The sequence below is a fragment of the Mustela nigripes genome, chromosome 14 (genome assembly GCF_022355385.1).
Source record: "Mustela nigripes isolate SB6536 chromosome 14, MUSNIG.SB6536, whole genome shotgun sequence".
NCBI classification, from domain to species: Eukaryota; Metazoa; Chordata; class Mammalia; order Carnivora; family Mustelidae; genus Mustela; species Mustela nigripes.
The window spans coordinates 7,054,361-7,068,498 of NC_081570.1; the positions used below are offsets into that span (position 1 = coordinate 7,054,361).

A 14,138-nucleotide genomic window follows, 5' to 3' on the forward strand; every position below is an offset into this window, starting at 1 on the left:
CCTGCAATTTATTCAAAATGGTTCAGGAAGAAAAAGTGTAAAGTGTTTGAGGGATAATAGAAACATGATTGCAAAGTATTGATAATGGTTGGAGTTGCAGGATGGTAGGTCATTATGCTACTCTGTAAACTGTTGTGTATGTTCTAAATTTTTCAAAATAAAATATGAAAGGAAAAAAATTATTGCATGAACTTTGGGTATTGTGAAGAATTGAAGCCATGAATGTTAAATTTCTACAGTGATGGGGTTCTACTGTAGTTTACTTAGGAATTTTAGACTGGTTTGCCTTTCATGTGACTTTTGCCTCCCTAACAATGCTAAGACCATTTCTTTCTGTTTAATAGAGTAAGAAGAAGAAGAAGACTGATTTTATTCCTTACAGGGATTCTGTACTTACTTGGCTCCTTCGAGAAAATCTAGGTATGTTGATCACTGGTGTGTAGTTATCTGTTTAACGCTGTTTACTGATTATCTTTTGTGGTCATTTGTCTATTGTGTTTGTTTTGGAGAAAATTAATCTCCAGATACCCACGTTACTCTTGATTTAAGTTGGTTGGATTTGCTCACTTTTTTTTTTTTTAATTTTTTATTTTTTATAAACATATATTTTTATCCCCAGGGGTACAGGTCTGTGAATCACCAGGTTTACACACTTCACAGGACTCACCAAAGCACATACCCTCCCCAATGTCCATAATCCCACCCCCTTCTCCCAAACCCCCTCCCCCCAGCAACCCTCAGTTTGTTTTGTGAGATTAAGAGTCACTTATGGTTTGTCTCCCTCCCAATCCCATCTTGTTTCATTTATTCTTCTCCTACCCACTTAAGCCCCTATGTTGCATCACCACTTCCTCATATCAGGGAGATCATATGATAGTTGTCTTTCTCTGCTTGACTTATTTCACTAAGCATGATACGCTCTAGTTCCATCCATGTTGCCACATCAGGGTTCTTTCCCGCATCATGTTGATCTCAGAACAGGGACTGGTGTGGTTGTCTTCCTAACCACATCTGCTTCAGAACTATCACTCCTTCTTCAAATCTCTTTTGGAAAGTCCGTGTTACCTTTTTGCTGATGGTTTTTGACCTCCAGGTCATTCTCTTTATTCTCTGTTCTGTTAGCCTCTTTCTCTCCTTACGAGAAGGGAGTGATGAGCTATGTCAGATGTCACTGATAGGAGGAAGAGGGCCTGCTGGCCTGTCCATGTCACTGTGACTTGGGCTCACTAAAGGCATTTTGGTGGAGTGGCTGAAGTCTTCACTGGGGTGGGAGAGGGAAACTGTCACAGTAGATCCAAACACCAAGATTAACGGTGTAACAGTGCCCGACATGGGAGCATGCAAGACATTTGTTGACTCTTGATTAAATCTTAGGATCCGAGATGGTGTTGTCTAATTGGACATAAATTTAATAAAATCTTCTTTCTAAAATGTGTATGATTTTCGATAACCATGATTCATCTTCTTAGGTGGCAATTCTCGAACTGCAATGGTTGCTGCTCTGAGCCCAGCAGATATCAACTATGATGAAACTTTGAGCACTCTGAGGTACTCCCAATTGATCTTGATAGCTAAATAGTTTACTGTGCCACCATAAGTCATTTTGTTACACCGTTGGTTTTCTTATGCTATCTGGGTAATGTTTTATGTAAGTAATGATCCATCCCTCTCATAACAGGGAAAACATGGGTTGGGGGAGATTTTCATTTTTATTTATTTTATTTTTGGGGGTGGGGGAGATTTTTATTGGAATAGAATTGACCTGTTTGTGGTTTTCAATTTCATTTTCAGGTTGTTACAATTTTCATTTCTGTAAAAAGAAGTTCCCTTGTGGTGTTTGTCATTATAGAGATGCTCAGCTTTTAACAAGTAATACAGTTACGAGTATATGTAGTGTTAAAAAAATTGCAGACTGTTCACTAATAGAATATAGTTGGCTGTTGAACAACACAGTGGTTAGGGGTACCAAACCTCTGCACAGTTGGAAAACCGCATATAATTTGACTCCCCCAAAACTCAATTACTAACAGCCTGCTGTTGACTAGAAGCCTTACTCATAACTTAAACAGTTGACTAAGCCATATTTTGTATGTTGTACGTTGTATTATATACATATACATATACCTATGTAGGTATATGTATATAATGCCATATTGTATTCTTAGAATAAAGTGAGTTACAGGAGAGAACATGTTATTAAGAAAACTGTAAGGAAGAGACAACACTTCCAGTACTGGACTATATTTATCGAAAAAAAAATCTGATTATAAGTGGACCCATGTAGCTCTAACCCATGTTGTTCAAGGGTCAGCTGTATTTCTATATATGAATAGTTTTCATTACTTTAATCTAGAACTTTCTACTCTTCTCCTGGTGATAGAAAGATGGAAAGAACCCTGTGCAGTCTGACAAATGCATTTTAGGTCCTCTTTCTGGTGTTTATTTCTTTTATGATTTGGAGTAAATCACTAAAATTCATCTGAGCCTTTTTCCTCGACTCAATAAGATACTATAAAATTTTCTGATGCACCTACTGTTAGTAAGGCTCATGAAGTGTGCAAATGCTCAAGCCGTTTGATTTAGAGATAGAAGTAATGGTTCATTACTTAGGAGAAGTAGAGTATCTGAGGAATGGCAAAAATGAATGTTCTTTCTGGATATAGATATGCAGACCGTGCAAAACAAATTAAGTGCAACGCTGTTATCAATGAAGACCCCAACGCCAAACTGGTCCGCGAATTGAAGGAGGAGGTGACGCGGCTGAAGGACCTTCTCCGTGCTCAGGGCCTGGGAGATATTATTGATAGTAAGTGAATTAAGGATCAGCACGAACTCTGATCTGTTCCTCTTCAGCGTGCTTGTTTTTAAACCTAGATTCAAAGCACATAATGAAGTCAGATGGTGGAAAATGGTTTTTTGTTTTTGTTTTTTATTTAAAAAAAAAAACACCCAGTGAAAATGATCTCAGAATTTTCCTTTATGTAATATGTACTAGTCTATCCAGCTGAACCCATGAAATTCGTTTTTAAAATGTAAATATGTTATTGCTTATATTTTTTATTAGATCTTCATTTTAGATGAGCTTATTCTCACTGAGAAATTAATCACTTCATAAAATCGTTACTTGAAATCTTTGTTTTTGTATTAGGGGCTTCTCTGGATTAATGCAGTGGTGGTAATACATGTGTAACAAACCTACCATTCCAGTCCCCTTTCGGATTAAGATTTACCTTGGAGTGGTATCTTTCCCCTCCTGCAAAATGGTTGAGGACCACTCCCCACCCGGCTCCCTATGAACACATGAAGGCAAAAATATCCATTTCCTGTCAAATTCAAGAATTAGACTTCCAGAGAATATTATTTTACAGTGTTGTCTTAAAAGGAGTCTTTTTTTTAACCTCCGTGATCTGCCTGCATAATGTCTAATCAGAAGTTAACTGGGTGATTCAGGTAGAATAGTATACGGGGTTTATTTGATAAAGCATATTTTTATTTTTTGAGTGAAAAATTAATATTGTTTGAAATTCTAGTAAGATTTTTAAAGTCTCTTCTAGTTTAGTTCTTCTTACTGACTAGCACCCGAGTTTAAGTGAATACAGTGTGCAAAATGATAACGTATTCTAAGTTTTAGTTTTTTTCATCTTCCCCAATGCCAAATGCTGCTCTGTTCCCTCTCTGTGTCACTTCTGAACCTGAACTTTGACCCTTCTTGTATTTTCCCTCCTGCTTACCTTCAGTTGATCCATTGATCGATGATTACTCTGGAAGCGGAGGCAAATGTGTGTATTCCATGTATTGGTTATTTCCAGTACTCTGATTTGCTAATCTGCCTCTGCTGGATCAGCCTTAAAATGAGCTTTGCATGCCAGCAACCCTAACAGGGAAATCCCAGACAGAGCATACCGTAGATTCAGAAACGATCCTGGTTTTGCCCTTCTCCATTTAGCGAACTCTGCTGAATTTCGGTCTGTGGGTTAAGTAGTTTAGAGGCTTGAGAGTCTCTTGCTGCTTCTGCTGTTCAGTTTTTCCACTTACATGATTAAACTGAATCCAAAGTCATACGGGATGGTGATAGTGATGACAGCAGCTCACATTTCCTGAGTGTTTATAGTGTGCTGGGCCCCATTTCAGGGACCTTGAGTGTATTATCTCATTTAATCCTGTCCCTGATTCTGGAAAAGATTCCATTATGCCTGTTTTACCCCTTGAGGACACTGCTTGCCTGGGGTGCTTAATTTGCTACTGAGAGCCCATGGTTCCTGTGTAGTTAGATTGGATAGTGTAACCTCAGAGCCTTGGTTTTTAAAGTCATTACTATGCCTTTTTGGCCTCTTGAGATCCTTCAAGGGTCTGATCATTTAACAGAAAAATCCTTTTAAATTAGCTTTGTAATTCTGAGCCTTGGTGAATGTACAGTTAAAAACAGTCACTTCCCAGTTGGCTGACCTGTCCGTGGCTGAGTAGCTCGGAGTGTTGGGTTAGCACTCACCTGGGCTGATGCTAAGTTAGTTTCCTCCATATTTTGGGCCTCAGATTACATGGTGGTTAGGAAGACTTTTATTTCCCTCCTTTTCTGGAATTACAGATTAGATTTTAAGAACTTGGGTGTCTAAAATATGTGTTCAAAATGACATTTTCATGAAGGATCACATCTCGTTCTCTCCATAGATACCATTAAGTTGGTGAGGACATGACTTCCTACCCTGTTAAGATAATTCATGAGGGAATTTTTATCTTAGAAGAAATGAAGAATCTTGACTTTGTGGTGGCTGAGTTTTCGATTTTAGTTGATTTGCTTATATGAGGCATATAATAGGGCTTGAAGGGAGCACATGGATAGGAGAAAGCAAACGTAGCCTGGCCGCCATGATGAGCCCAGGCCTTGAAGACACAGTGACACTCCCATACAGAGTGACTGTGGGACCGGAGCAGCTCTGTCTGAGATTTCCAAAGCTGACTGATACTGATGTGAGAAAGAGATCATCTTGTTCTTGCGTCTGTGCCCCAGGTGGTGCTGCTATCGCTTGTTGCCTCGCTCTTTTCTGAGCACTTGCGGCATCTCCCAAAAAGCTATGCATGACTAAGTTTTAATTTTGTCTCCAAGCCGGAAAGCAGCCCTGACTACTTCTGAATTTCCATTTCAATCTACTACTCTTAATTGCTTTTAGGGCTTGCATGTGTCCATTGGACCTTCTGAACTCCCCCGTCCTATTCTTTCCTACCTTGCTGCCGTCACCTCGTGGCGGATTTTTTGCTCCAGTTCCTATCCCCCCTTTAGAAACTTGCTTGTTTTCCTATGTTCTGCACTTGCAGATGGTGGTTTTCAAACTGTCTTGAAGCAACCACTGGTTTTAAGGGGTTTCAAGAACTGGCGTTGATTCAGTAGAGATGAGTAGACCACAGATAGAGCAAATACTAATGTTTTCCGACTCTGCATTGACTTGTATCATTTAAAGAAAACTTAGCTTAGTTTTGGTATGAATTTTAAGCAATGTAGGTTTTCTCAAATTTCCAAACATGAGCTAATTGTAAAATAGGAATCCATCAATACCTACGGTTTTTCCCTAGTGTCTGTTTGACAAGAAGACGAATGAAGGAAATACAAACAGCAAATTAATGAGTTTTGTTGTTTGTGGGTCTTTTTGTCAAAACTAAATTTGAAAACAAAACTTATAGTTCTGTTAAAGACCTTAGTAAGTGAAAGTGTGTCCCTGAAACTTGAATTTCATAGTAGGAACTCGGCTTACCAGGGACTCATGGTAGTACTGTTTGGCAGAGTAAGAGCCTCACTTTGAATAATTAGCAAATAATCAGCCTTGATTTTTGCTTGCTCTAATAGATGAATGTAAACTCTCCCAATTTCATTAATTTGCTAATTGTTCTTCCCTGTTGAGGTAATTGGCCCTGAGTTCTCAACCAGAACTTAGACAAAATTCTTGAGATTTCTGCATTTACCTCTCCTTTTTTTAAAAAAAGCGTATTTTGAAGGTGCTTCTTATTAGCATGTTGAAATGTTGCTATACAAAGGACACTACAGATTTTTGTTTTAACTGTAGTATCTTCTTGACAATTTTTGCTGAATGCTATAAAATACTGGGCCAGGTTGATATCACTGATAAATAAATGTTTATCTTTTTTCCTGTACCCTTATAAACTGCTGGGATTTAAGAGCAGTGGAAATCTAAAACATTGCAGATTTGGAGCTGTAGAGGGGATAGAAGGAATGTAGCATGTCTTGTTTACGGAGAGGGCCTGAGCATTATCTTTTGAGGCTCTGGTTACCCCCTACCAAACACAATTTTAACCCACCCTGGAATTTTTTAGATTCTAAATTTTTTAGTTTTAGAAGTGGTTCTTAACCTCAAAGATACCAGTATTAAAGACAGACATGTTTTAGAACTGCCATCTAGAAGAACAATTATAACTTGTCTTTGTTTTATAATGTGTCTTTGTCTTGGCGCTTTAATGCTAGCCTTTCTTACACTGGTGTTCCTTCCTGTCTTTTTTCTCCCTCTGCTCCTTTCCCTCTTTTCTACTTTTTCTGCCTTTCTTTCTTTCTGCCTCCCAGATCTGAAAGATTTTCAGAACAATAAGCATAGGTACTTGCTAGCCTCTGAGAATCAACGCCCTGGCAATTTTTCCACAGCATCCATGGGGTCTCTCACTTCATCTCCATCTTCCTGCTCACTCAGTAGTCAGGTGGGCTTACCATCTGTCACCAGTATTCAGGAGAGGATCATGTCTACACCTGGAGGAGAGGAAGCCATTGAACGTCTAAAGGTAAGCAATAATTCAGACTGAACGAAGGGTGGTCTATGTAGCTTCACAAAGCAGAGTTGGTCTTAAAAATCACTGAGATTTTTGTTCAGGATAGGGAAGAACTTTCTAACTCTTTGAGGTGTCCTGAACATGGAATATTCTGCTTTATAAGATAATTAATTTCTTTTTACCAGAATGCTTGAGTCATGTCTTGGCCAGGCAATGATTTGAGAGATGTTGGGCTAGATCATTGGTTGGCAATGAAAATAACACATAAATAGATAATGTCCTTTAATTCTGAGGTAGTTTGTAAGTCACAGGGAAATTGTTTAGTTCGAAATTTAGTAGGAGACTAATTAGTTAGAAGCACTTGGGCCCGTCTGAAGATGGAATTCTGTACAGAGCCATGCTTGTGTTATTAAAATAAATGGACAGCCAAAAGAAGGTTTGAGCGTGTGAGTAGCTCTGTGAAGGTTTTTTCAGAGACATGTGAGATGACAACTTGTGGAAGCTCATAGAAGTCTTGGAACCATATCACTGCTGTGGGAGGGCTGCCTCCTCGTGTGCTGGGGCCCGTGGAATCTGGGGCCTCCGCGCTGGGTGGCAGGCACGCTTGTTTGTACCCTGCGTGTACGGCTCCACCAGCCGTGGCACCGGCCTCGCTTTCGCAGTCTGCGGTTGGCTCTGTTGGGAACATTCTTGTCTCTCTTCGTGAGTATGAAAGTGAGCGGAGGCAGCACCTGCTGACTTCTGGCTTCTTCCTCCGGCTCAGTGACTGCAGGGAAAACAGACGCCGCCTTCCATCAGATCACGGGACAGGATCGTAGACGCAGGTGCCTTTGCTTTCCCTGCTGATTGCCTCCAGGGTGATTGTTGGAGCCGCACCTTTGGGTCTTTGTATTCCCCGTGCCAGGGCAGGGAGAACAGGGAGGGCTGCGGGAGTGTTGTCAGGAACTGTGGCTGTGCTTGCCGCCAGCAGGCCTCTTGGTGTTGCCCCAGCGCTCTCCTAGCAGTGATCCGCTTTGACGACTGAGTGATGGGAAGGGTTTGCTGAGCCTTCCTCCACTAAAAGGGAATGAAGCTTGCTAATCGAAGATGGCAGATGCTTTCATTTCGGTTTTTAGGTGAGGCCAGGAAAGATTTCATATGAAGAATGGGCCTCTGCTTCTTAATCATTGGCATTTTTTACTCACTTCTAACCTAAGGTGCTTCAGAAACAAAAGTAATGATCTTGTTCCTTCCTTCAGAACATGTTTGTAGGAGGTGGGTAGGTGTCTGATACACCTCGCAAAGGGAGGAGGGTAAGAAATCTTTTCATTTCATTAATTGTTACAGATCAAACGGCAATTCCTGCTTTTGTAAAATGGCCTTTGAAATTGTAATAAAGACATTAGCGAAGCCTGTGCAGGACAGCTTCATGTGTGTGTTTTCTCACGATGGACATTGGTGACAAAGTTGCTGTGCGGGGTTCAGTTGGGCCAGTGGGGGAAATGCGGGGGTTCCGTGAGCAGGAAATAAAGTCTCCTACTTACTATTTAATATAAAATGTTCCTTTTTTGGGGGGATTTTGAATCTTACTAAATCACCTATTAAAGCCTTGGTGTACAAATAAGATCATAATTTCTGTTAATTTACGTCTTGGTGTAAAAGAAAAAAAATTTCCTAACTGCCATGTGGCACCATTTGAAAATAACTTTGAATGTTAGGAGTCAAGACGTTAACCAGACTCTTTAAGAATTAGGTCACCCAGTGTCTTCCAGATAGTTTCTGGGGAAGAACACTGCCATTATTCAGGGAACCCTCCCCCCACCCTTCCTCCTTCCCACCAAAACCAAAACAAAACTGTCTGACTTTCATGAGAAAAGAAATTTCTGTTTTAATTTTCCTTTAAGTCAACATAAGTGAAATCTTCCATTTCCCCAACCTTTAGAAAATTGCTTCTTGCTGGTTTTCATTGGATCCCAAGTTTTAAATGCAGCACGACAGTCCTCTGAGGCATAAGTGCCTTCGTTTTGCTCCTGTTTTGTGAATGGTGAGAATTCAGTCCAACAGACCTGCATTCTAATGCCTCGGGCAGATAGCATTGTGCATGCACAGTGCAAGGCTGTGGTTACACAACAGAAGTGCTTGAGAATTCTTCCTTTTTGGACTCCTTCATTGTTGAGTGTTTCGGAGCTGCGTTCCTAAGGCATGATACTGCAGGAGAAAAATACTGTCATGGAAAACTTTTTAAAAATATGATCAGTTTAAAAAAAAATATGATCAGTTTGCAAACTATTTTTTGCATAACGTTTTGCTGCTGCTTCGTTTTTTGAATAGCTTCTTTCCATACGGAAGAGGCCCATGTTACCCTATCATAAAAGATCTCAACCCCTCCACAAACCTCTCTGGCAAAAGAGAGTGAAATGTAATTGCTCTCATGTTTTAATCCCAACTCAAACTGAGCTGGGATGTCTGTATCCTTGATTTGGATTCTTACAGAGTAAGGTTTTAAACATGTGACTGTAGCTACTGTGCAGTAGCTCTGGTGTTTATTAGTTCAGCATCAGAGCTAGTACTATGAGTGCCATCGCCTAGGCTTGAACTATAAATATCCACAAGTATCCGTTACAGAAGCCCGCAAGGGCAGATGCTGTAGGCGGCCGGAGAGCCCCACACTTGGAACACACGGAGCATACTGTGTTCAGTACAGTAAAACCTTGGCTATCTGATGGCTTTAGGGAATGTTCTGTATAGTAAGCATTGAACCTTTTAAATATCAGAGTTCAAACTAACTCTTTTTTATGGAAGTATTTCTGATTTGTTCTGTGGATTTCTTGCCACCTTAACCAAATCATGACAAAGAAATTAAGTTGTGTTTGGTAGTGTGGACATAATTATAACACGTGCTACATAGATAGACATTCGTCATGTGAGACCAAAGTTGAATGGTGCCTAGGCCCAGCATTTCTGAGAGCTTTAAGACAAGGTTCCTCATGTCACTGCTTTTTGGAATTTTTTTGTGTGTACTACCTCTGAGAAGGAAGGATCCTTGAAGATTGTCTGGATTCCTCATTTCCGAAGCATGCGTCCCAATTTCCTTTTTTTTTTTTTTTTGAAGATTTTATTTATTTATTTGACAGACAGAGATCACAAGTAGGCAGAGAGAGAGTGGAGGAAGCAGGCTCCCTGCTGAGCAGAGATCCTGATACGGGGCTCCATCCCAGGACCCTGGGATCGTGACCTGAGCCGAAGGCAAAGGCTTCAACCCACTGAGCCACCCAAGTGCCCCGATGCATCCCAATTTCAATTTAATCTTATAAATTGGGTTTCTAGAGTGGGTTATGGGCAGCACTGGGTGCTGGTGTACCAGGCCTGCCTGCAGAGTAAGTCGACAGCTCAAAGATCGGAAGTTACCTCCTAATCACATCTCGGGTTTATTTATGCCAAGTTCACTATTCAGACTTGAAGAAATAATATCCTTCACTCTTTCTTGATTGATGTTGAGCTATATAAAGAATATTTTCTTTAAAAGCCTAGTGGTTCTGCCTTAACTGAAGAAAGCATCAAGAGTCAGGAAACCGCACTCTAGGGTTTAGTGGCTCAGATGTAATGTGGCCTCAGATTAGTCTCTTAGCTTCTCTGGTCCTCAGTTTCTTTATTTCTAGAATGGTTCTGAAATAAATGGCTCTTTCTAGCACTGAAGTTTTGCTTAGTATCATTTTCTTTAACCTTTCTTCTTCAGAGTTTTAAAAAGAATAGCTTTTTCTTTCTTTCTTTTTTTTTTTTTTTTAAAGATTTTATTTATTTGAGGGAGAGAGATCAGGGCGATAGGGCGGGGGAGGAGCAGAGGGAGGAGAAGCAGACTCCCCAAATGTCAGCTCGATCCCAGGACCTGGGGATCATGACCTGAGTTCAAAGTAGAGGCTTAACCGACTGAGCCACCCAGTGCTCCTAAAAAATAGCTTTTTAGACAACATAAAAATTGCAACGTGAAGCTGTAGTGAAAAATAAAAGTAGCACCATATTCAGCTAATTCATTAAATCTCATTTTTTTAAAAGATTTTATTTATTTGACAGAGAGACAACACAAGTAGGCAGAGAGGCAGTCAGAGAGAGAGGGGGAAGCAGGCTCCCCGCTGAGCAGAGAGCCCAATGTGGGGCTTGATCCCAGGACCCTGAGATCATGACCCAAGCTGAAGGCAGAGCTTAACCCACTGAGCCACCCAGCGCCCCAAATCTCTTTTTTACAAAGAGATTATGTCCTGATTCATCCTCCAGGTGGGAAGTAGAATTAGAGCGTTCGCATTAGGATCGGCAGCAGAGTGGAAACGGCATCCCTAGACAGGGGTTTTTCTACCTGGGGTGAGTTTACGGTTGCCCCAAAACAGAATAGCTTTCATACAGCCAGATGAATCTCATACAGACGTGATCTTCTCCTGAAAATAAGCAACCAGGAGAAAACAAATATTTACTTTCTCGTGGGTCAGTGTATACTCCGTCACTAGCACGCGTGGCTTCTGGGCCATCCTCTGTGTGGTAAGCACTAGTCTGGGTGCTCTGTTTGGGCGGCTTGTTGTCCTAGTCCTTTCTTTTCAAAGTTACAATTTCGAGATTGTAGAGGTTTCTACCCAGCTGTCTTTGCTAAGCCTTACTCGTCCCCGCCGTGTCGCTCCCGGCGCACTCGCTTCCCCGCCGTGTCGCTCCTAGCTGAGCCTGCGCGCGTTTGCTTGCTGGCCCTGTAGTCTGGCCCCTTGTTTCCTTTCTCAGCTCAGAGGGGTGCGTGCGCCTCCTGCAGATCTGGCCTCTTGGAGGCCGCTGGACAGAGCGTTCAGGTAGCCGTTTCAGTCTTTCAGTCTTTCAGCCTCTGTAGGTGTTTGGAGGGTCAGTGGTGGTCAGTTGAGGTGGTTTTGGCTTGTCCTGCCCTCCCCACCCTCCCGCAGACTTGTTCTGGCATCTCCCTCTTTGTCACTGACCCTTTTCTGAATGAGTAGCTTATCAGATGATGGCCCCTTTCTGTGGAGGCACTGATGCCTGTGCTCTTTCTCCCTCTTCTAGCCCGCTCATCAGTTTGCTCTCTGCCCTGCTTGGCTCGTCGTTCTCGGCCGCCGTCATCAGGGTGCTCCCCTGTATCTCCCGACTCCTGTACTCTGCCTTTGCAGCTGCCGCCTCTAGTGCTCCCTCGTGGCTCTCTTACATGCTCCTGTGCTTCCTTCCGGAGAGCCGAATCGCAGACACCTTTGGGTTGGTTGTGTTACATGCTCACTGTTTCTTTCTATGTAGATAATTGTGTTTTCAGATCCCAGAGGCTTCTCACAACAGCCTGTTAAATGAATCAGTGAGCTATTTTGTGAGCCGTGCAGGGTTTTCATCCTGAATCACTAGCGCCGCCGCCGTCAGAGCTGTCATCTCCTCACTGTCATGCTCCTGGGCGTCATCATTTGACTTTCTAATTTTGTCTCCATGACTAGTTTTTCTTCTGCTTTTTGCACGTGCTCGGCCCCCTTTCAGGGCGTCCGCCTCCCTCCATTTTTCACCAAGTTGATTCCTACCTGTCCTTTATTCATCAGTCTGAGCTCACCCATTCTCCAGCGACCTGTGAGCACCTCAGTTCTCGCATGTGGCACCATGTCCTGTTGTTTCTCCTCCCCTACCCGTTCACAGTCTGCAGGCTCGCTGCCCTGGCCGCGCTGTGGATCCTGGAAAATGCCCGGCGTTTCTCACCTCTTCCCTCACATGTGCGTGTGGCGGCTCCTGCTCACGGTCTCTGCTCACACGGAAACTTACCAGCGAGCCTGTTCTGAAAGCCCCGCTCCAAGCTGTTCCCTCATTTAACCCTTTCCCCTTCTGGCTTTTTCGCCAAGGCACTTGCCACGATCTGATGTACTATATATTTGAATGATTGATTAAAATTTCAGTCTCTTTACTGGAATGTAAGTTTCATGAAAATCAGGGATGTTGTTCCCTTCCACATCCCTAGCTGTCGGAAAGAGGGTTTGGTATAAAATGTAGCACATGAGTTGTCAGTTACTTCTCTCTCCCTAGTATATAGTCAAGTTCTTGAGAGCAGGAAACTTTTAGATCTTGTATTTCTGGCATTCATAAAGACTCAGCAGGAGACCAGGAAACTGGCCCTTCAGTGGCTGCGTGCCTTCTGTATCAGGTATTGGGATGTGTTCAGAAGGGCATTGTATTGTAGAGGAACGAAAATACTCATTTACCCTTCAGGTTTTTGGCTGGGGTCTCTACAAACAAAAGACAGATATTAATGAAAGAAAAGCACACAAATTTATTTAAAAGAAGTTTTATATGACTTGGGAGCCTTCATAAGGAAATAAAGACCCAAAGAAGTATTAAACCTGAGCATTTTTTGCTAGGTTTGATAAAGAGGGAAGAGTCCTGGGAAGCTATGAGGGACCTGGGGGGACGCATCAGGGCCTGTTCGTCCAGAGGCTCTGAGTGCTCCTCGTCTTCGGAGACGAGGGTGCCCCCTCCTCCAGGCGCAGGGAGGCTCCTCTTGTGCTTGAGAGGTTCCGCGCCCTCCTGCAGATGCCATCGCTCAGTTTACTTCAGCCTAAAATCCTCAGTATGCCAAGATGCCACATTTCAGAGGAGCGGGTTCTGAGCCCCATTAGTGCTCTAGGGAAATGACAGTGAAACGAAAGCAATAAAGGTCTTTGGTGGCTTTATTCCTTCGTAGGAGTGGCTATCAGAAATAGTGTTTTGCATTTGGGGATGTTATTGTTACTCCTTTTTCTACACACACACACACTCTCTCTCTCTCTCTCTCTCTCTCTCTCTCATTCCTAGGTATTTTTGTTAGGACTTAGGAGAATTTATGGATCTAGGGTTGATTTAATGTTAGACCTAGTCTCCATGAATTTTATTGCACATAATATTAAGAAAGGGGGAAAAAATCTCATTGTATTAGATTCTGCCTCCTACCCACAAAGGGCATCGTGTGCCTCTTGCTGTCCGTTCTAGACATAGCGTGTTACATCATAAGGCTCTTCTCCACTTTAACTGTGGCCTTTGTCTTAGGAATCGGAGAAGATCATTGCTGAGCTGAATGAGACCTGGGAAGAGAAGCTGCGTAAAACAGAAGCCATCAGAATGGAGAGGTCAGCAAGTTAAGCTCTTGGGGTGTCTGCACATTTTCAGGGGAACTGGAATTCCTTTTATAGATGGAGAAGTTGAACTGGAAGTAAAAATGAAGGGCCCCTTTGCCAACCGCAGAAGAGAACAGAACTCAGTCTGCTCAGGGCCTTCCCCCAGCAGAGCTTACGTAGTCAGTCAGACGTTCCCTAGAGAGTCCTGTGCTCATTACCATACTGCATGGTGTTCAGGGTCCATGTAAAGTGGAAGATATCCAGGGATAGAGGGTTTTTTTTTTTTTTTTT

General features: G+C 42.3%; 1 protein-coding gene across 11 annotated transcripts in view; it reads left to right on the top strand.

Annotated features, from left to right (window-relative positions):
• KIF1B (kinesin family member 1B) overlaps window positions 1-14,138 on the top strand; it is a 146,165-nt gene that overhangs the window by 58,562 nt on the left and 73,465 nt on the right. For 6 of the 11 annotated variants that reach the window (XM_059375337.1, XM_059375335.1, XM_059375330.1 and 3 more), the window contains 5 exons: window positions 345-420; window positions 1,470-1,548; window positions 2,664-2,806; window positions 6,647-6,780; window positions 13,780-13,859. In XM_059375337.1, coding sequence (XP_059231320.1) covers window positions 345-420; window positions 1,470-1,548; window positions 2,664-2,806; window positions 6,647-6,780; window positions 13,780-13,859 — 512 coding nt within the window. Of the gene's footprint in view, window positions 1-344; window positions 421-1,469; window positions 1,549-2,663; window positions 2,807-3,737; window positions 3,780-6,568; window positions 6,781-13,779; window positions 13,860-14,138 lie in introns of all 11 variants that reach the window. The other 5 variants (XM_059375327.1, XM_059375333.1, XM_059375328.1 and 2 more) reach the window with 1 other exon arrangement.